The sequence below is a fragment of the Sander vitreus genome, chromosome 18 (genome assembly GCF_031162955.1).
Source record: "Sander vitreus isolate 19-12246 chromosome 18, sanVit1, whole genome shotgun sequence".
In the NCBI taxonomy this organism is placed as follows: Eukaryota; Metazoa; Chordata; class Actinopteri; order Perciformes; family Percidae; genus Sander; species Sander vitreus.
In genome coordinates this window covers 18626684-18647584 of record NC_135872.1, presented here as the reverse complement: position 1 = coordinate 18647584, position 20901 = coordinate 18626684, and the positions used below count along the sequence as shown (strand labels likewise).

At 42.0% G+C, this 20901-nt stretch overlaps 2 protein-coding genes across 3 annotated transcripts; one reads left to right on the top strand and one right to left on the bottom strand.

Moving 5' to 3' along the window:
• Positions 1 to 1046: 1046 nt before the first annotated feature.
• actr10 (actin related protein 10) lies at positions 1047 to 9956 on the bottom strand. The gene is made up of 13 exons (XM_078274869.1): positions 9754 to 9956; positions 8454 to 8526; positions 8280 to 8362; positions 8035 to 8143; positions 7502 to 7609; positions 7110 to 7177; positions 6832 to 6911; positions 6136 to 6171; positions 5742 to 5821; positions 5554 to 5627; positions 5133 to 5214; positions 2098 to 2299; positions 1047 to 1919 (listed from the first exon to the last, which is right to left on the bottom strand). Exons 1-13 carry the CDS (start codon positions 9828 to 9830, stop codon positions 1738 to 1740), a joined length of 1254 nt encoding a protein of 417 aa, XP_078130995.1. The 5' UTR covers positions 9831 to 9956; the 3' UTR covers positions 1047 to 1737.
• Positions 9957 to 11458: 1502 nt separating this feature from the next.
• armh4 (armadillo like helical domain containing 4) lies at positions 11459 to 18933 on the top strand. Of its 2 annotated transcripts, none has more exons than XM_078274086.1 (8): positions 11459 to 11679; positions 12790 to 13703; positions 14901 to 15293; positions 15992 to 16141; positions 16272 to 16430; positions 16590 to 16621; positions 17058 to 17192; positions 17309 to 18933. In XM_078274086.1, exons 2-8 carry the CDS (start codon positions 12812 to 12814, stop codon positions 17381 to 17383), a joined length of 1836 nt encoding a protein of 611 aa, XP_078130212.1. In that variant the 5' UTR covers positions 11459 to 11679; positions 12790 to 12811; the 3' UTR covers positions 17384 to 18933. The 2 variants fall into 2 exon arrangements, with proteins under 2 accessions (XP_078130212.1, XP_078130211.1); XM_078274085.1 differs by having other exon boundaries at positions 11460 to 11679; positions 17058 to 17207; positions 17309 to 18932.
• Positions 18934 to 20901: the final 1968 nt, after the last annotated feature.

The following is a 20901-nucleotide window of genomic DNA, read 5'->3' as shown; positions in this document are numbered from 1 at the left end:
AGATGTAAAGTTATTCGCTGTCAAAGTGGCGCCAAAATGAATGGCAGTCAATGGAATGCTAACGGGAGGTGATGGCATGTTAGCATCAAAATGGCGCCATAGGAGCTACGCGTTCCGAGGAGAAGCTTACCCCCTTGCCAAAACTGCATAGCGCCCCTTTAAATGTGGCTGGATTGTATTCTGTTGGCTTATGTAGATCCAGTTAATGTTTTCCTGCTACATACTGGCCTAGCTATCTATAGTTTACTCCATGGGGTACACTCAAGGTGGCTGCAACTTACTCTGCATTGATTTATCAGGTAAAGCTCACATGGATACATTAACACTGCATTCCTTTGGTTTGAAAGTGAGAGATGTTTGCATTTCCTTGTTGTTACTTATTTACAGCCAGAATGATCGCTGGCAACCATTCCAGTGTTTCCTCCTACATTTTTGGTAAGACATTCAGAGATATGAGGCCTGAAAAAACATGACATTTCCCTACGATACTGTGCAAATTTATAGCTCAGATATTTAAGTCAGGGTAAAAAAATAGAAAACATCATAGACAACAATCATTTTTGGCCGCAACCGTGGCAGTAATCTGGAAAAAAGTGTCTTCATAAACTATAAAGACACTGCAGTGAGCTGTGTTGCACAAATTAGTCTACTTGATTTCTATTGGAAGTAGGTATGTGGACTGTTTCAAGGCTTCTGCAGAATGTTGTTCATGCCATTCTAGAATAAAAAGGACATCTGATTGAATTCTAAATATTTATTTGTTGTAATTGTTGGATATAAAGGTTACAGAGCAAGATGGCATTGTTTGGAAGATGGTTTAAAGCCTGTAAACAACAACAACAACAACAATCAACACACACAGGTGATTTCAATTATTTACCTTGATTAGACCACTGCTCAGAGTGGATGTGTTTCAGATCTTGACTAATTCACATCTCCCCGACCGTCCTGTTACATGTGCTACCACTTCTTAAAGTTGGGACGACTGGGACTTAGTATACCAGGATACCTCCACCCCATTTTAACATGAAATAACTGAGAACACCTTTGGGAGTGTGCAGGGCCTTTATTGAGTTCAACAACCACTTTACACTGCGAGATCCAAACAATAAATAAGATCAACTTTCTTTCTTTTTGGAAAGACTTCCATGGGACATTACCATCAAAAACGCAGTCAGTTCTCCACACATTATCATACATCACAATGGAAAAATGTCAGCAAAGTTGAGCAACATTTTTCTGAAGTTTTGCTGGAAAAGGGGATTACTAAAGCACAATTTGGTAATCGTTGGAAACATTTCTGCTGAACACGATGTGTTTTTTCAGTCTTAATGCTAACAAAATGCAGAAATAGATGAAGTGAGAGTGAGCACGTACGGGTTCAGTCTTCCTCAATGAGATGTAAAATGAAACCGAAGACACGGCTGCGTGTAGCACAGGACCTATTTGAAATTCTAACACTTGTAGAATATCAATGTAAACGCCTAAAATCCCAATATCTGTTCTTACTCGGGAGGTCAGAAACCAGCTCGCCCGATCATCAAACAGTCCACAATCATCAATGCATACAAAAACGCGCATGTGACTACTAGACATTAAAAACATCTAGAGCCGTTTGTTTGATGTAGTTAACACATTAACGAGACTTGAGTTGAGATGTTACGTTTAAGATTACTGAACTGTTCTATCACGTGGAGTAAAGGGGAGTACATCGTGAGAATTACGTTACAGATCACTCTACTTCTCTGTGGAGAAGGCTCTCTTCATGAGGGGGGGAGGCGTCTTCCCTGCTTCGTAGAGAGACTCGGGAGGAGGGGAGCTCAAGCAGCACCAGTCTGGGATGCGGCCTGTCTGGTTGTAGTAGTCTCGTGACACTGACCTGCTGCCCAGGATGTCCTGCAGCGCTCCGAAGATAGCACCTGTTGAGGACAGCAGAGGACAGTATGAACACAGGGAGAGCTTTCCAAATGATACGAGAGGGCATGAAGAAATATTTTTCCAAAGTCTTCTTCAAAGACATTTTTTATTTTGCCTTCTGGGAAAGCCTTCAGTTCAGCAGATAATAATAAATATTCAAATAAAAACTCATTATCTGACCTCCGAGCCAGGCGGTGCAGTTGGGCTTGGCAGGTGGAGCGTGTAAACGCAAGCTCTTGCTGGCCAGCACGTTGCTGTACTTGGGTTTCTCCACAAGGAGGCGTAGCTCTGCCAGCAGACGGTGCAGGAAACCCGGCAGCATGGCCGTGCCTCCGATCACCACCAGGTTCTCTGAGAGCACCTTACGTGTGTCAATGGGGCACTACAGGGAAACACAATCGCACATTTTCCAAATTAGATCATTTACATTTCATGCTTTCATCTGTTCGCTCTCTCCCTGACATGACAGATTAGAGCTAGATTACAATGAAAACATGTTTTCAATAGGTCATCTATGTCCACAGCCAGTGCAGTAGGAGAAAACCATGAGGCAGCAGGAAGCAGCAGTTTTCAGGACAGGTGCGGACTAAAAAAAATTGGGATGAAAGTAGCTGAAGCGGGCATTACTGCAGTGCCTTCTCTGGTGATATATCAATATATAATGAGTAGAGTAGTGCACAGCTCGGGGTTTAAACGTATTGCTGTAGCAGTTCAAGCCTGAGGCTGTGTAATGTCTGCTGCTGCTGTACCCACTGAGATTAATGAGGCTGTCCGGTGCTGACTGGAGCCCCACATGGACAACAGAACTGGTCTTAGTTACATAGAATGGCCTCAGTTGAGTGTCGCCATAGCAACCGCACTGAGTCAAACTGTACACTCAACTCCGCGGCGAACAAAACTGGGTTGCTGCATTCCATCTGCCGAAGATACTGAATGTTTACAGAAGGGTAGTCTACATCCTCGACGTTCCACTTCCGGGACTGCTCCATTGCCTCCAGAAAATCCGCTGAATTACACTCATTTAGGCCGGATATTCTGCTTCCTTTGTGTTGGCATTTTAAACTCCTGTGGATTTATGAGGACTATGGTTAAATCCAGACAGCTAGCCTGACTATCTGTCCAATCTGAGTTTACTTTTTAAAGTACACGTTTCACCAAAACAAGTTCCTTCAGACCCTCCTCCAATGCGCTTTGGAGGAGGGTCTGGCAAAGCGAGACGAACAGAAGGGTAATTATGCCCAAACTGTTTCCAACGGATATCCACCACAAGGGAAGATTAGTGAGGCAAAATCCAAATGAAATAATGTCAACACCAAGGCACAAAAGATGGTAAAGAGAGTAGGGCTGAAATGATTCCTTGAATAATTCGGTTACAAAAAATCCTCGATGCAAAAATGATTTGCCTCGAAGCTTCGTTAAATCAGTGTTACCAACGTTGTATTGCTGACGGACGGTGTTTCCACACGGTTCACTATTATTGTCGCACACCAGACGCTGCTCAGTCTGCTGACGACACATGCCAGAGCGTAAATAGTGCGGGGCTAAGAGAAGAGACAGGCTGGAGAAAACGACAGAAAGTGTCCAAAATTTGAAATCAGTTCAAACGTAATTAAAACGAGAACTCTGTACAGTGTGTCTACTGAAAAACCGAACTAGCTTACCACAATAACAGCACGACGTCAACGCTTCAGCATCTCAGCAGAAAACATTTCTCATCCATTCCACGAAGCGGACCCAACAAAAGTAAATCACGGAGTCGTATGGACGATGAAACTACACCAAACACAACAACTAGCAAAAACAAAGACAAGAAAATACGTAGCGGTGACCACAATCTGATCTAAAGAGCCGACTTGTTGACTATCCCTTCGGAGAAACAGCTGATTGTTGCGCACCATTTTCTCTCACTCTCTCTCTTCACGGAGAAACAGCTGATCAATTATCTAATAGCATAAGTGTAACAGAGCTGTGTAGCATTGTAATCAAATATATAAATAAAAATCGACTGAGTATAATTAATATTTACATATACATATATTTACATATAGGCCTATATACAGATCAGTCTCAGGATGAAACTTGTAGTTCTCAAAGTTAAGTTGCACAACTTAAGGTCATGTTTATGTATGTTTAATGTATGCCTTAGTGTGAGGTTGATGTCATTTCAGAAAATGTTTTCTTTAAAAATGTAATATGGCACTTAAATGCACTTCATATGTTTAGTTTTTTGAGAGATGATATTGTAAGCAATGTAGGCAACAAAAATGTAGCTTTTTTCCGAAAATTTAACCAAACTATTGTTTATTATTGCTCTTCAATAACACAAAAGTATTTCTTATCCGATTACTCGATTAATCGATGGAATAATTGGTAGAATACTCGATTACTAAAATAATCGATAGCTACAGCCCTAAAAGAGAGCCATGCAAGATCATACTATATTGCTGCAACATGCTAGTCTGGCTATCACCAGACCAAGCTCAATCTTTTAAGACTGAACATTAGTCTGGGGAGTCTGCTCTGTACACAACTGGATAGTCCTTCAACCAATCAGACCAACGATCCGGGTGACGTATCAGCAACAGTGGCATCAACGGGTTGCTGCCATGGAGTGCTGCGCTTCGGTGGCCGCCTTGTTGAATGTAAACAAAATGCTGCTTGGTCGCTTCTCTATCGCCATCGTGTTAAACTCGCCAATAGCGCACCAAGTAGATAAGCCAGTTTGTGATCGGTTCCCGCAAATTTGTAACGGAAGCAGGATAGATAAACGTATAGGTTTCCAGCCTGAGCTGCCGGGCGAAATCAAATCGCCGGCATGCTCTAAAACAGGGGAAACTTTTAAATAAATAGACAAAAAGCTCAATTTCCGTACATTTAAGAGGTGTCAATGTATTGTAATGACATCAATAACGCAATTAAGATCTTGGATTGTGTGGTATTTGTGTAAAAGAAATAAGATTCCAATGCAGATATATTACGCCCTCAGATTAAAAGGTGTTAAGCTTCAAATGAATGCTCTACCATACTTAAGACTCGTTTCCTGTCGAGGTTTGTTCCTGTCTTGACAAAGAAAGAATTTTGATTTACAGCTCTACTTTTTTTTAAATCTTCCAGTTTTGTTACTTTCATACCGCATCAAGTAAGTGATTGCTCATAAACACAACATCTTGCCCTCAAACTTGCCAAGACATACAGAATGAATAACTTTTCTCTACCTTGACCAGAGCATCAAGTATCAGAGAGGCCACACTCTTCTCTTCATTGTCCTGTTCAAACAGGATCTCCATCACAGAGTCCCTGGAGAAAAAAAGAGAGAAAATCTAACGAGTGACTATGTGAAAGACATTTAAAGACAAAGAGCGGACAACAAGCAGTTTAAAAAGACAAATGTACGTATTGTCCCACAGAGAGACGGTACAGCAATGAGACACACCAAGATTCCGAGCTTCTCATTTTACAGAAGGACCTTCTACCGCAAAGGGAAACATAACTAAAAATAAGAATACAAAAACCCATGGAAATGCCTCAAGTTGAAAGACATTGGAGTTTACAACAACAACAAAAAATAACCAAATATCTGGGCTTGTCTCACTTAAAGGCAAAGGCAGACACAAAAAGCATCATTCGATGAACTACCTGATTGATCCTTTGACGTGCAAGATTTTCTCACCATCCAGAGGGTAATCAACATCTGGAGGCGGGGCTGGACGCTGCAAACGCATTCACAAGAAGGGAGAATTGTAAATGAACCTACAGCAATGCAATCTTCAATGCAAACATTTGTTTACATATAAAAACCAATATACAAACAACATGGCGCTTACTTCAGCTGCACCGTCCAGGTTAAATTTGGCTTCCTGGATCTGGAGGCCTCTCTGCAGGTCACTGACAAAGCATGTTCTGACTGCAGGAAACAAAACTAATGAGCAGACGTCCAAACTCAAAGACACATTTATAACTAAGGATGAACATTTTAACCAATGTCCTTAACGACTGTCGGCAATGTTAACCGATGAGTATTTTTTTTTAAAAGTTATAAAAGGTACAAATTAGCACAGAATGAGCACATTAGCACTCAGTGACTCAGGTTTAATGACATGGGCTATTTTGCAGATGGTAATGAAGGAAGCAAACACAGTCTCAATAGAAGTTGTTTTCCTTGGGGAATGCTGCCTTTTGAAAGGAATAATTAAATCCTTCAAACTCCATCAAACCTACCCTTGATATCCTCCACAGTCTCCTCTGGGATGGTCCCTGAAAAAAAGATGAAAAACACACATAAACAAATCAGCCATTTCTCTTATTTCACTTCCAAATTAGACTTATAATGAAGCGAAATCAGCGTTTGGGGGAATGTGTGAGCTGACACTGCAGCAAAAGACGAGTGTCAAATAGGACGTAAAACAAACACAGGTTCCAGTGGTTTTCTGGTATTTTGTCACTACTGTTAATTAACAAATCCTGTATGGACTTCAGATTTGTGGGCATTCATTTCTCTCTGTGAATCATGCACAGCGTAAAGGGTTGAGTAGAGACCTCAGCCCCTCTGTGCTTACTGCAGAAGTGCAGTTCATTCAACAGTCAAGCGGCTGGCTGTCTTAATTATTGATGTAGAAGTGTAGCTTCCCTAACTCCGCTACCGCTGTGGTTCTCACAGCTCAACACGATGCTTCAGTTTCCTCCATCAAGAAAAAGTGTGGAGAGAAAACTTTAAAATAGACCGTATGCATATGTATAATTCACAAATTGAGAATGGGTTTCACTCGAATGTCACACAGAAACAAGTTCTTCTTATGAATAGTAAATGACACATAATAGGTCAAAGCCATTGTGTTTTTCTGCATTGTAAAACAAATCAGCAGGCCATGTCAGTTTATCCATTCAAAAAGACAAAACGTATTTTCCGGTAATTACCAATGGCAGCTGGTACACTCTGCCCAGTGGTGGTGTCGGTGTCCACAGTGCACTGTTCCACAAGAAGTCCATCTAATTCTCTAGAATAAATACAGACACATGCTGTTACGGTAGGAAACAAGCACATCTCAAAAATAAAAAAGGTTCCATTTTACAGTCACAAGATTTGCAATCAACATGGAACAAAGTGTAAAAATAGAAGTGTTCTTTCCACAGACAAGTGTGCACAACAACATGCAAAGTCACACACTCCTCTGGAATCTGTTAGAGCTACTTACTTATGAATGGCTTTCCCTCCCAAAGGCAAAGCCTCCCAAGCTGGAAGAATAGGAGTGCACTCATAAACCTGATTTTACAGTTAAGGTATTAGCATATAAAGTTTATACACAATACAATAAGCCTTCTTTTTGCATGTACACATTCAGAAATATCATAGAACAATAAAAGAACACATCAGCAATCCATCAAAAGTGAGACAGTCGCCCCCTGCTTCCAGTCTTTGCACTGGACTAGGCTAAATGTGTCCTGGACCACTCTCTCGACTGAACAAACAGAGATTAAACTCTTCTCTCTTGATTCTGGGTAAGAAAGCAAACAAATCCATTACCTAACCACTTGGAGTGTACCTTTAATGGTCAACGACTCCAAGATGACGGGAAAAAAAGGATACAGGTAGCACCAGCGTCTCTGTGTGGCCACAGTCCATCACCAGAGCCGAGTTGATTCCTAAAGTCATGATGGCCATGAGGTGGCTTGGAGCAAACAACACAGAGGGCACCTGGAAAACACCATCAAAGAATAACACTTAAAACATGAGGCGGCCTCTAGCTCACCCAGTAGAGCGTGCGCCCCATGTAGGCTGAGGCCTTTGCAGCGGCCCGGGGTCGAATCCGACCTGCGGCCCTTTGCTGCGTGTCATCCCCCATCTCTCTCCCACCTTTCTTGTCTATCCACTGTCACTCTGAAATAAAAGGAACCCCCTACACACACTGTAGCTTACACATACTATCAAGGTTGTCAGTAAAGTTAAAGTTACTGCAGGCCTTTCTTTACTGAAGTCCCTATACTTTTCAAATTGATCCCATTTTGGAGCACAAAATAAGTATATTTAAATAAGTACATCTGTGACACGCATGTTCCACATTAACACTTTTTTCCTAACATTTCTGCAGCTATAAACACCTCTCTGGTTGGTTTCCATACCTCAAACTGTTTAAAGAAAACCTTGGTGAGTGTCTCCCTGAAGTGAGACGGGCAGAGGATGGACTCGATGATGACCACCCTTCTGTCGCGAGGATTCACCAGCAGGTGCCTGATTGAGACAAATGGGAAGACAAACTTTGATTTGATGAGGCTGGACCACTCCATTTTTCATCTAAAAGTGGTATATGTTATTTATAAAGGCTGTTTAACACTTAGAATGAATAACTAATGCAGCAGAGTCTCACCTGAAGTACAGTAAATGGATAAACTCTTTGAGGATGACATAAAGCTCTTCTGTATTGATGTTGTACTGAACCACTTTGATGGCCTGAAAGTGAGACACCACATTAACATATATTTAGCAATTTCCAAACATCCTTCCAAATGATTACACTCAGCAAAGCACAGCGGTGTCTCACCTGCTGCTGTCCCGGTTTCCGGATCTCGCTCGGAATTATGAACCTGGGCCCCGTTTCCCCTGCAAAGCCGCATCTGTAAGAAACGGAAACTGTCAGCTGAGTTGCAAGAGGCCGTGCAGAAAAGATTAAGACTGATAATTGTTTAATAATGTAACTAGCAAGAATAATGCCAGCAGTAACCTTTTTTAGGCTCCTACACATTGTAGAACACAAGCAAAACTGCATACAAAGACTTGGCTCAAAGGGCTATATAATCATTTTATGAAATAGCAAAAATCCTTTTAGTGAGTTGCATATAAATAAAATAACAGTGCAGCTCTGTGTCAACTGTGTTTAGACAGTAACTGTAGACAAAGAAATCATTATTAAAAGAGAACAGTCCTCTTGATCTGCATGTGACTTGCCTCAGGACAGTTTCTCATCTTTATAACATAATACATTTGCCTAATATTCCAGCAAGATGACATGGATTATGTAGCACTGAAGCCATATACACTGCCAAAGAAGTATAATGAGAATTGTATTGTAGCATTTTTGGTAAATCTCCAGTAACAAGCTTATTGTAAATACCCTAAATGCTGGGAGATGTGTAAAATATAATGGTTGGTGAAGTAACTTTTAGTATCAGACAGCTATCAGATTACCAGGTGCTTAACAAAACTATTTAGGTCACTTAAATAAGAGTCAACATGGGGTTAGTATTTGGCTCAAAACGGACAAATGACAAGAAGCTTGTCTGGACTGATGAAGCCAAATGTAGACGTGTTGTTCAGTTGGTCAATTAGCTACATCTAATGTAATCCAATTCCCACCAATATAATAAACAGCTTCTCAATACCTGCATGTCTAGCTAGCTACATTATTTTGACAAAGTTTAGCTTCAGCATTAAATGGGCTCATTGTCGGAAGTTGACCCAAATACGAAAATGTAGGGTGTTGAAAAACTATAATTGGCAATGCAGCAGACTATAAGAGGCTATTGGCGTCCAGTACAATTGTCTTTCTTTACTCATTGGATTTTATCTTAGCTTCAATTTGGCATCAGCTAGCTAACACGAGCTAAACACTGACATGTCTAACGTCAGTTAGCATTGACTGGCCGGCTTTCTAGCTAACGCTACAGAATTTACTACCGGTATACAATTATGTATCATGTGTTTTTTATTAGACCGAGCTAAAGTGCCAAGACACGGGAGGTTAACGTAAAGTTACTTCAGAAAACCAATATATACATTAGCTTATGATGCTAACCGAACGGCCATGTTAACAAGGCGTGCCAACGACTGGTAACGTTACTCACTTTGTGTATGCTGCTCCTAAGTCAATAACGATCGCAGTCTTCTCTCCTCCACTTCCCAACCCATCAAATAAGGGCATTTTATTATTTGAATGAAGAATGTCAGTGCTTAGTGTTGACAGTCGCAAATTTGCATCGTATCGATCAAAAGGATGAAAAAAAACCTGTTGTCTTCCGGTTGGGTTGGGTTGGGTCTTCAGAAACGCGATGACGTCACACCGATTGCCTGATCAAAATATGCTCAAAATGAGGAAAACTTAGTTTTCACCAAATACGTTTCAGATGAATCAATCAAATGCAGACTTTTCAGATACAAAAAGTAAAACATTAATAAACATCAGAAATAGCCTTAAATTACAGACACGTTTAAAGTACATTTTCTATCAGCTTACATAATTGTATTATTTCCATCAATATATTGCAGATATTGTGATGTGTGTTATGTTGTGTAGCTATTGTATAGGCCTATGTCTTCTTTAAAGTATTGAAAAAACCCTGTATTTTAGGGGGGACCGGACTGTTGTCAAAGCTGTAATAAATAATAATAATACTAATAAAAAGTTCTAACGATTGTCCCTCTAACTATTGACAATACCCAGATGTAACCCATGGATGATGATGATGTAGGCTAACCTCACTGGACCACCACAGGGGGTCACTGGAACCTTTTCTGCGTGCCCAAACTCTAAGCCTACTCCATATTTACTAATACTGTATCTCTGTCCCCACAGGATTCTCTGGTGGAAATACAAGCAAATCATCATACCATTTTTAATACAATTACCATAACACATTCCCATATCATTAACTGTATTTGGTGTTTCACTCAATTTCTCCCTAGTAGCCTACTTTATGCTCATACATGCACCTGCTTGTATATGCTGTGCTATTTTGGATTAACCGTGCTAATGGAAAGGGCCAGGGTAGTCATACAGAAATAAATCTGCGGTTCACAAAAAATAATTTATTTAGTACAAGAGCATATTTGCTCAAAATATAATGGAATGTAGAAGCAGGGAGTGCATTACAATCAATGTAAGAACATGTGCATAACCACTGATACCTTTTGTGTTGACTCCTTGTTTTCTAACAGAGCTCTTTTACACCACACAAACCACAATATTTTAACCATATCCCATGTAGACTCCTTCTGTTAAAGTTCACTTTAATTATAATGGACCGTGTATTTTTCAGATCTGATATGTGATTGAAATCAACGTTTGCATGTGCAGTTGCAAGCCATCCTTTAAGTATGAGTAAATGTATCATGTGATTATTGTAAATAGCCATATAGCCTATTATATACTGTATAGGCTAGTATTGATTTACCAACAACTCACTGCTTTTAATCTAATTTATGCATTAAGAATATGTTTGCATTATGCATTAAGCTTATTTTATACCTAGCAATCTGTTCATTTAAAAAACAACTTTTAATATAATGTTTATTATTATTATTATTATTATTATTTTTAAGGTTGGAGCATAAGAAAGTTGTCTTCTTGGTCTCCGCTGCTCTCTTTAAGTAGCGGGCGACCTATATATTGGGGGTAAGGAGCTGTCCATTCAGCACCACCAGGAGCCTCATATAACCCTTATGGGAAAGACAATAAACAAATTTAATGTAGATTATACAACAGGAAATAGATGCACTCGATGGCAATAGCGCGGTTATCATAAAGCAGATGTCAACGCCGTCTGTTTGAACAAATCCTGCAGATTTGAAGCATTTGGTGGCAGCACTTCTTAAGCAGCAGGCGCACATACGTAGAGAAGACTGAGACTTTCAGTCAGTGACGCCGAGCTGCACAACAACAAGCCTCTCCTTCAGCCTGCTTTCCACACTTGACTATCCTGATTTTTCTTTTTTGCACACTGCAAAGAGAACTCTGCATCCCAGGCACAGCGATCCGTCATGAACTCTGGAAGGTATTTATTTTTACGCGACTTTAATTGTTATGTGCATTTCGCTCTCATTACCAGAATATGATGGGTGATGCGATTTTAAAGGGAATGCATTGTAGTCTCTGTGAGGCTATGATTAGCTCCAGTATTCAACACCGCAGCGTGAATTTGTTTACAGTCCAAAATGCTCGAGCCATTATGTTGTCAGGTGTGGATTGCGCGAGCATTCCGGCTGCTCACTGTGTTGATCACAGGGGAGGTGCGCTGACAGAGAAGAGGGTTGTATTGTGACATTGTTGGACATCATCAGGGCTGGATGATGATTTCTCTCAGACGGTTGTCTGACTCAGGCAATATGAAAGGGTGTCACCCTGTAAACATCAGACGTGTCAGCAGTGATTGATTATTAGGTTGATTGTTGCTGTCAAGTCATGTAAAGCAACACATGCGCCGTGCATAGTTGTTTGCTTTGTTTTTAATCCGATGTAGCATTTTATAATGTGCGTTTGACAATTGCCCTCTTTTCAGAGAGAATCAGGTCTGTTTCATTTTACATGGATCAATCTGTAGAGGACCCTATAGAGGATGGAAAAAACTGGTGCTATTTATAGGTGAAGTGCGGAGGGGTGCTAAGGATTGCTGTGTCAGATTCCCTCCCTCTCTCTCTCTCTGTTTGTCACACTCCCCCTGTCTGTGTGTGTGTGAGTGTGTGTGTGCGTGTGTGTGTGTGTGTGTGTGTGTGTGTGTGTGCGTGCCTAGCATTGCTTTCAAATACACAATGAACAGAAGAGATGAAAAGGAATTTCATCCGAATGATTCAAAAACGGTGCTACTAACAGCATCAAAGCAAAGGCAGGCAGACATGCCCAGTTAATCCTGTTCTCTGTGGTTATCACAGGCTATATGATTTTCTAAAAATGAAATACACTTTGCATTCCGACCCTTTCATCTGCAGGTTCACACTTTTGTAATGTGCCCTGTCACCTATCTTCCTCCACACACACTGCCACCTCTGCTGCTTTTTCTCTCTGTCCACATGTCTGCTGCTTGGTGGCAAAGTGTTGAAGTTGCAGGCAGGGACTGTTCACACCTCAGTTAAGCCTATTAGCATTTATCATTTGTGTCCACTCTCAGCAGGCACTGAGACGAGACAGAGATGCTGATGTCTGGGATGCTCCATCGCCTCCTCCTGGCTGGGACCTGTCTCTGTGTCTATGGAGCCCCTGTCCACCTCCCAAACTTCACCCCCACACAGGACAGCGACTGTGACGGGCAGTCTGCCAGCTCAGTGACAACTGTTGGGTCAACGCACACTACAGATGTAAAGTCTGAACCCTCAGATACAGAACATGGCCTGCTATTGAATGTAGGTGCAGAAGGAGGGGCTGGCCCACTTGGACGTCCTGAGGGGATAGCTCCAGTGACGCAGACCGAAAATGGGGACAGTCTTGATAGAAGATCTGGGTCGAGTGATGCTGGCGGAGAGGCATGGAGCCAAAGGAGCGGGGTAAAGAAGGTCGGGAGCTTATCAGAGATGGGAGACGCTTCAGTGCTGTCTGTTGATCCAGAAGATAAGAAGGACATACCTCTCATCAAGCCTGCGTTAAGTCCCACACGTGGGAGAAAGCAGTTGGACACAGCCGTGAGTACCACAGGGTTTACTCCAGATGGATTTTTAGCCTCCTCAAGAGTGCCACCACAGCTGAGCATCACCACCGGGGAGGGCAAAGACCAAGGTGAGGAAGACCGAGCAAACCTGCCTGGTTATGGTGATTCTCTCCAGGATAAAGATCCAGAAACAAGCTTGCCATCCTCTACAGAATCTCCAAATACTGGAGAACAGATCCAGAAACTGACCTCCCACAGTCCCACCCTTGCCTCGGTCTTTGTCTCCCCTCTGACCTTCACACATTTGCCAATTTGGGGCCATGATGGAGCTACAATATCCTCCCTCACAGACCCTTTGTTACCTGAAATCGGACTAAACCTGATGCCCAGAGAGGATGGACCAGAAAGCCTGTGGACTGAGGCGGCGAGGCCCGGTGGTGGTAAGTCAGAAAGATTGAAAAGCATATTAATGTTGATGGAAAATAGACTTCTTTTTTTTTTTTTCTTCTTTCTGTATTGCCTCATTCAAACTTAAGACACACAAAATCCCTGGTGTGAGGTAATGCTCTGCAGTCATTGTCACCCTGTAAGACTTCCTTCCACAACAAGCTTTATTTTCTGGCTTGCTAGAGTTTGCAGGGTTTCAAGAGGCTTCATTAAAAAGTGAGGCGGAAATGAAAACGACACGTCTAGCGGCAGAGATTGCCTTTGATGATTGGCAAAGAAAGGCGCCCGCTTTTCCACACTCCACTTTGAACCCCAGCTGGGACCCGTGGCAGTCTAATTACTTTCTATTCTTGACTCGAGCCTGGGAAAAAGAACACACACAACTGCTAGGAAAGGTCTGGTGGCAGGGTGTGTTATACAAGTCTTCAGAGGATTCAACCCCTCTTTCTCTCTATCTATATACCCCCTCAAACCTCCTCTCTTTCTTTCCCAGCCTTCACACTCCCCATCCAGACTATTGTAAACAGGCAGGTTATTATTCAGTGAAGCAGGAGAGGGAAATAGATTAAAGGAGTCTGTCTGAGCCAATATGTGTTCCTGCCGTTAGTTTGGGGATTGTCTGTTTGAGGAAGCTTCCTCCCAACAGAAAGGAGGCTGAAAAAAACCCTTAATTCCCAAAACAGTATTATGTAAAAGGATTGCGGTCTTTATAAGCATTTTTCAGCCTATTTTAGAAATGCTTTGGACTAAAGGAAATGCCTGAGAGATATGCAGTGGCAGCTCCTCCTGTGACAGCCCCCTCTGTGATCACCTCTTATCTAAGAAAGAACCATTTTTCAAACATTCCTTCTTTCGTGTGTCTTAGCTGCACTGTGAACTCGGCTCTGAGAGAGTGCAAGTGCTTCAAATGAAAAAAACGGCATGTCCAAAGAGGTGCCTCCTTCAAAAAAGCTGCATTCTGTCATAAATACTTCAATGCTATATATCCTGAATACAGTTTCAGCAGAGATTAATTTGCCCTAGTCTACTCACTGAACTGAGCACCATCAGAAAAACATCATTTTCAGACTGCGGTATTTTAATGACTTTTACCACAAGGTCCAAACAATTCTGCCCTTTGCAAATTGAATACCATGCTACATACCCTGACCCATCATTCTGTCTCTGTGCTTGTGTTGACACAATTACAGTGGACACTGTGGTCCCGCCATCTCAGGATGAAGCCACAGAGGGCACCATGTCGTCTGAGGCTCTCCCTCTCATCTTTGAGCCTTTCGAAGATGTCACACCAGAGGGGGCAGCAGCAGAAGCAGTGGCAGCGGTCACGCTGGTGCCCGGCAGCGCTCAGCCTCCTGCTGCCATGGTGACCCGAGAAATGCCTCAGTCAGAGGTGGATTTGGACCAACTGGTCACGGTGGAGACAGACAGCGACGGCCCCTCGCATGCCCCACCCCTGCTGATGCCAGACTGGACGCTACCTTGGCAGACGTCTGGCGGGGAGCTCCTGGAGCCAATCAGCTCCTTAGGTCCATCGGTTTCACAGCAGCAGGCGGCAACTGAGCCAGAGGATCACTCTGAGAGAGGTGAAGTGGCAGCAGGACCAGAGTCAGTCAATGACTCTCAATGTCAACATAATGCTCTGTGAAACAATGACTTCATGTACCATAATGCTGTTTTGGCATGATTAAGCCTTTTTTCTACAAGTCACATGTATTTCACATTACTGCCAGCCATTTTTCAAAGCAAAGGGGTTTCTATAATTTATTACATTTTATAATTAATAAGTGTGATGGAGCTACCAATTTCAGGAAGATTTTTAGTTTACTGTATGCTAAATTTATATGAGAAGACACATTTAAAACTCCAGTTTGAAAGTAGAGTTATGGCGTCACTGTACATCATGATGGTGTGGCAACATTCTTCTATTAAGAAAAGTACCGCGCAGCTTTTTAGTCATAGTTTGATAAAAGATGTTTTCCCTCCAGGCAGCCTCTGGTTGGATTTAATGTCACTTCAGCATTAATGTGAACTTATAGAGACTTGAAGGTTGCTTGAGAATTAATCCATCTGACATTTATGTTTGACGTTTCTTAAATCACTGAAACACAACAAATACATGCAACACAAGTTCACCCAAAGTCTAATTAGCCACCTTGTCCTTGGAGACACATTATTAGATGTTAAACTGAGCTGTGAGTTGCAGCTGCAGTTGCGCACACAGTGTGTAAAAACCTCCACTGCTCTTGCTGTCTCCTTGGGCAATGCGATTTGCTACGTGCAGGTGCTGCTAGGACGCCAAACCGTGAAGAGAACTTGCCCACCATTGGCCCCTCCTTCTCATCCTTCCAGCATTCTATGACAACGGTAACCATGGCAACCCATCACCCGGCGCACAGATCCAGATCAGGGTTGGAGGAGATGGAGTCTGAGGGTAAGACGAAATTTCCAACTGCAAAAAAAAAAAAAAAAAAACGATTTCATTTTAATTTAAAAAAATGTATTCATAAATGCGACCTTTCCTTCTTGGCTGCTGAGTATCAGTTTGATTTGGTTCCCCACAGAGGAGCCAGATGAAGATGAGGAGGATGAGAACTCGGAGGAATCGGTGGAGGATGAGAGCGAGGAGGACCTGACAGAAACACCTAAAACATTCTCAACGCAGCCTCCGTACAGCCCCATCCCTCCACCTCCTGTCTGGGTTCAACGCAACCAGGGGCTGAGTATGAGGACTCAATCATCTTTTTATAAGCCTTGGAATTTAACGTAGTGAATTTAATGCTCATACCATCACTTGCTGTCAACATGAAAGAAACCAGAAATATTTAAACCACTACCTGTATGAAAGAGAAATAGTTCAATCTGTGGCTCTTTTCTTCCAGTGCGGAGCTGGGTGGAGCTGATCAGAGAAAAGGTAAGACTGCCCCCTGCTGCCCTTAAACAGTCTTGGTTGTCCATCAAAAAAATGTCAGTTTCCTTCACTCCCTTACTAAGTAATGTTATAGCCTAGATAAAACTGGCAATAATCAGGGTGCCTGGGTAGCTCACCTGGTAGAGCGCGCCCAGTCCTTGATGCAGCAGCAGCTGCGGGTTCGGTTCCGACCTGCAGCCCTTTGCTGCATGTCATTCCCTCTCCCCTTTCATGTCTAAGCTGTCCTGTCAAAAATAAAACTGGCAATAATCTCTTTTCCTATAGTCTTATCTGTAAGTCTGCATAAATCCTCTTTCTTCATCGGGGAAAATGACCACCGGTATTTGTGATCATGTGGAGTATAAGAAAGATTACTTGGATTAAATTGTTTTTTTACGACACTGCTCCGTTCAGACCTCTGTGTTTTCCCCCTCGGCAGGCAGGTTATGTGTCTGGGATGTTGGCCCCCGTGGGCATTGGCATCACTGGGGCCCTGCTGATCGTTGGCGCCCTCTACAGCATCAGGATGATTCACCGCAAGAGGAGGAACAGCTTCAAACACCAGAGGAGGAAGGTCAGGCAGCCAGAGGTCAATAACCCAGTTGTATTTATCACTTATTACTTATTGCACTTGTTCTTGAGGACCAATCTTGTATCGAGTATTACAGTAAGTTTATACTTCCTCCCCAGCAACCTCGAGAGCCCGGGACCAGCCGTCAGGACCAGGCCATGCTGTTGGCTGACAGCTCCGAGGATGAGTTCTGATGAGACCCTTTTGGGCTCCTTTTGTCAGTGACCAACGGCTGATGCTCCTGTAAAGGAGGGTCGGAAAACACCCCCATCGCTATGACTACCGCATCTCCAATCACCCTGGGCTGTTTGGCTATGACTCATCTGATCCACAGAGTGCTACTGAAAATAGGGCACAATTTGCACAGGCTGCACAAAGGTCAGCTTTGTATCTAAAAGTACCAATGTGAGCACTTTTCTGAATGTCGTCAGGTGACTCTAATGGCTTGGCAGGGCTGGCGTGATAAACTTTGACATAAAAATTGATATTAATGCTTGTAAAAAAAAAAAGAAATAAATAAAAAAGCATTAGCAGGGTATTGGCAGGATGAGAGTGTTGCTGGTAAATGGTTGGAGTTGAGGGGACAAATGTGGACCAGCGGGTGTTCTGTCTAGTAATAAAAAAGGGCTGTAGAAGAGTTACATCAATGTAAATATACAGTATGTACTGTATATGTAGCTGGCTTGGGGTCAGTCATTTCATTTTAATGTATATAAAGTTGTATTTCTTGCTATACATTTAGGATATTTAAAGGAATTGTTCAACATTTTGGGAAAAACGCTTACTCGCTTTCTTGCTGAGAGTTAGACCAGAAGATAGATTATCTTCTGGTCTAACTCTCTACAAGAAATTGGAAAAGCGGGTTTCCCAAAAATGCTGAACTATTTCCTTAAAGCAAGATTTCCTCCCATTTCAGAAACCTTCACATACAATTCATTTCAACTAATGCTTCTTTTAAATGTGAATTTTGTGGAAATGTAAATGTTTTATTCAAAGGCATTTGTTCATAAAAGTTACTGTGAGACGCACATACAAAATACCATAATCCTACAAAAGTATGTAGCATAAAACAGATTTTGATGTACAATATAACTCTTAATACGAATTCATTCTTTTGCCACTTTAAGTGCATGACTACTAAGTCTATTCCCACTACTAAGACTATACACAGGCCCGCTGCAGAGACTTCTTTCTGATGAATGCAGGGTTTATGTTGGCTGAAAAAGCACAAACATTGAAAACAAGTTCATATTTTCACAAGTTAAAACTTCTCATTTTTACACAACAGTGTCTTTTGTGTTAATCTGGTTCAAACAAGGGCAGATAGAGCAACCGTTTTGGCCAACACGTCCGGCCCAATGTCACATCACCGAGATGTAATATGTAGTCCAATCAAGTCCTTACGTTTTGAGGAAGAGTCATTTCATAAAATCGGCTGTAGTTGAGACAAATAAGATGCAAGAAATATTTGAACACTACTCATTTGAGCCATGTCTGTAACACCACGCAAAGTATTGTCTTTTGTTTAAAGAAAACATATTTTCTGTAAGTTCATCGCCATCTGATAAAGAAATGTACTGCCTGTTTGTATGCAATAATACTGTTTTATGGTTAAGTGTAATGTAAAAATAGAGGACACTTTTGTCTCTTTATGTAGATATGAAACGTGATCTAATAAACAATTCTTTAAGATGTCTGATTGTGACTCTTATATTACAGTTTAAGTGTGCATTATGTTCGAAATGAAAACCACTCCAGACAGCAGACAAGATAACCCAGTTTACAACATTAAAAAAATCAAATAATTTATTTCTGTGTTCTTTTTCCACATTAAATAAAAGCTTTCGGACATTGCCAGATCAAAATCAAGAGAGGGGACAGGGAAAACAGAAATCTGACATGCAGAAAAAACTTTTGCTCTCCCCTTTGCACACTTTGTGGATGGCGGTGGAGGCGGTGCTGGCCTGTGGTTGGTTGTAGGCACCACAGCTTTTTGTGGTGCAGCACGACAGCCAAGACAAACGCTGTTTATTTGACCAGCAAACTGGTTTCTGGGGGAATTTATAATGGTTAACACTAGAAATGTGGGATGGCAGATGTCACCCCAGGTGAGGACAGAGAAGTGGGGAGTGCGATTGTTACCTGGATAGCACAGCGGGACATTCAGGAGGAGAGGGTGGGGGGGGGGGAGAGGAATGAAACTGCATCTGACATCTGTGAACACTGAACTGGCATGTCAAGTCAGAACTTATTACAAATGCATTGTCAGAGAGATAGAGAGCTGGGTAAAACAAGACCACAGGCCATGGCTATGAACTGATATCGATGACGAAGCCCTTCAGTCTGTGATCATGAGCTAAACGGAGCCCTTTAGCTCTTTGTGACAGGCTGTAATGCCCGTATGGAACTGCCAGAGTTTCACAGGACTACAAACAAAAAAAAGACCGAAAATAACAGACACTTTTCCTTCAAAATCTAAAACACCTCTTTATACCGACAGCTGGTTTGAAAGAACGAGTAATGTTCATTTTGTAAGGGGTTGCCTATCCTGTCCTTTCATCCATCAGTAGTCACTGTATAAAAAAATTAAAATAAAAAAGGTGCGGAGAGTGAGGGGACACAAGAGGACAGACATTTTTAAACCTCCAAAATAAAACCAGGAGTTTATAATAATTGAAATCTAAACAGTGTCAGATGAGCAGTAAAGATAATAGTTGGGTGTTCGTATGCCCACTATGAAGCGCTCATAATTCTCGTTGCACCTCTGGATGGGCTTAAGTAGCACAGAAATTAAAATTAAAACCAAATCTGATAAATCAACCCAAATTGCCCCTTTCCCAACAACGATTCACCCAAAAAAAACAACAAAAAACACATTCTCTCAATATATCCGAGGAATAGAACAACACTCGTATACAAATCTGAAAAAAAGGTCATCTGATCACCATTGTTCTAAATGCACACAGACGTACATACACAGGCTGTTATGAGGGTGGCAACACTGTAAACCTCTACTCTCCCCTTCCGTCCTGGGCTCCTGGGATGAAAGCTCTCAGCTGGACTGCTGTACGGGGGGAAATAAACCCAAAACATGAACGAGGTCCTGTGGTGTTATTAATGGACACTCGCTCATCGGTCCTTAAATCATTAAAACGTTTGACTTCCATGAATGTTTGCTGGAGACTTTTGTTCGTTCTGTGGTCAATATTTTGTAGCAGAATTTACTCAGCTTGTGCCACGTGGCAGTGTCTTGCAGTGCTTTCTACTCTGAATACTGGAGGCAGGATATAAGCACGCAGAAGTCCAATTGCATAATTTGAAGTTCAGTTAAAATTGCATTAACAACCTGTGATCTCGGTTGTTTTCCCAGTTTGACTTTGAAAGAGCAAAGCTGGAGTTAGGAGTTATTCTCCAACTCAACTATCAACCAAACTGTCTCCTGCCTTTTTCTATCAGAGCACTAACTCAAATCCTGGAAAGCTTTGAGAAAAGTGTGTGATTTGTTCCTCCCGGTTGTCCTCATAAAGGCTGGAACAAAACACAGCACCTCAAAAGACTATGATTTTCCCATGCGGGTGCCTCTAAATAGAGAAATAGAAGTCTAACAGATCCACACCATTGTCAAAATAACAGGACACACACAGGCACATTCACACACACACACACACACACACACACACACACACACACAATCTGACCTTTGTTCAGGTTA

Bases quoted from the DNA above. Each gene is read 5' to 3' on its own strand.
- actr10 (XM_078274869.1), bottom strand. From the start codon at position 9,830: ATGCCCTTATTTGATGGGTTGGGAAGTGGAGGAGAGAAGACTGCGATC. The intron at 2,300-5,132 runs GTAGAGAAAAGT...GTTTCCCTGTAG, and splicing joins TACTTGATGCTCTGGTCAAG to TGCCCCATTGACACACGTAA. The intron at 1,920-2,097 runs GTCAGATAATGA...TGTCCTCAACAG, and splicing joins CTGCACCGCCTGGCTCGGAG to GTGCTATCTTCGGAGCGCTG.
- armh4 (XM_078274085.1), top strand. From the start codon at position 12,812: ATGCTGATGTCTGGGATGCTCCATCGCCTCCTCCTGGCTGGGACCTGT. The intron at 16,142-16,271 runs GTAAGACGAAAT...GGTTCCCCACAG, and splicing joins GGAGGAGATGGAGTCTGAGG to AGGAGCCAGATGAAGATGAG. The intron at 16,431-16,589 runs GTATGAGGACTC...CTTTTCTTCCAG, and splicing joins TCAACGCAACCAGGGGCTGA to TGCGGAGCTGGGTGGAGCTG.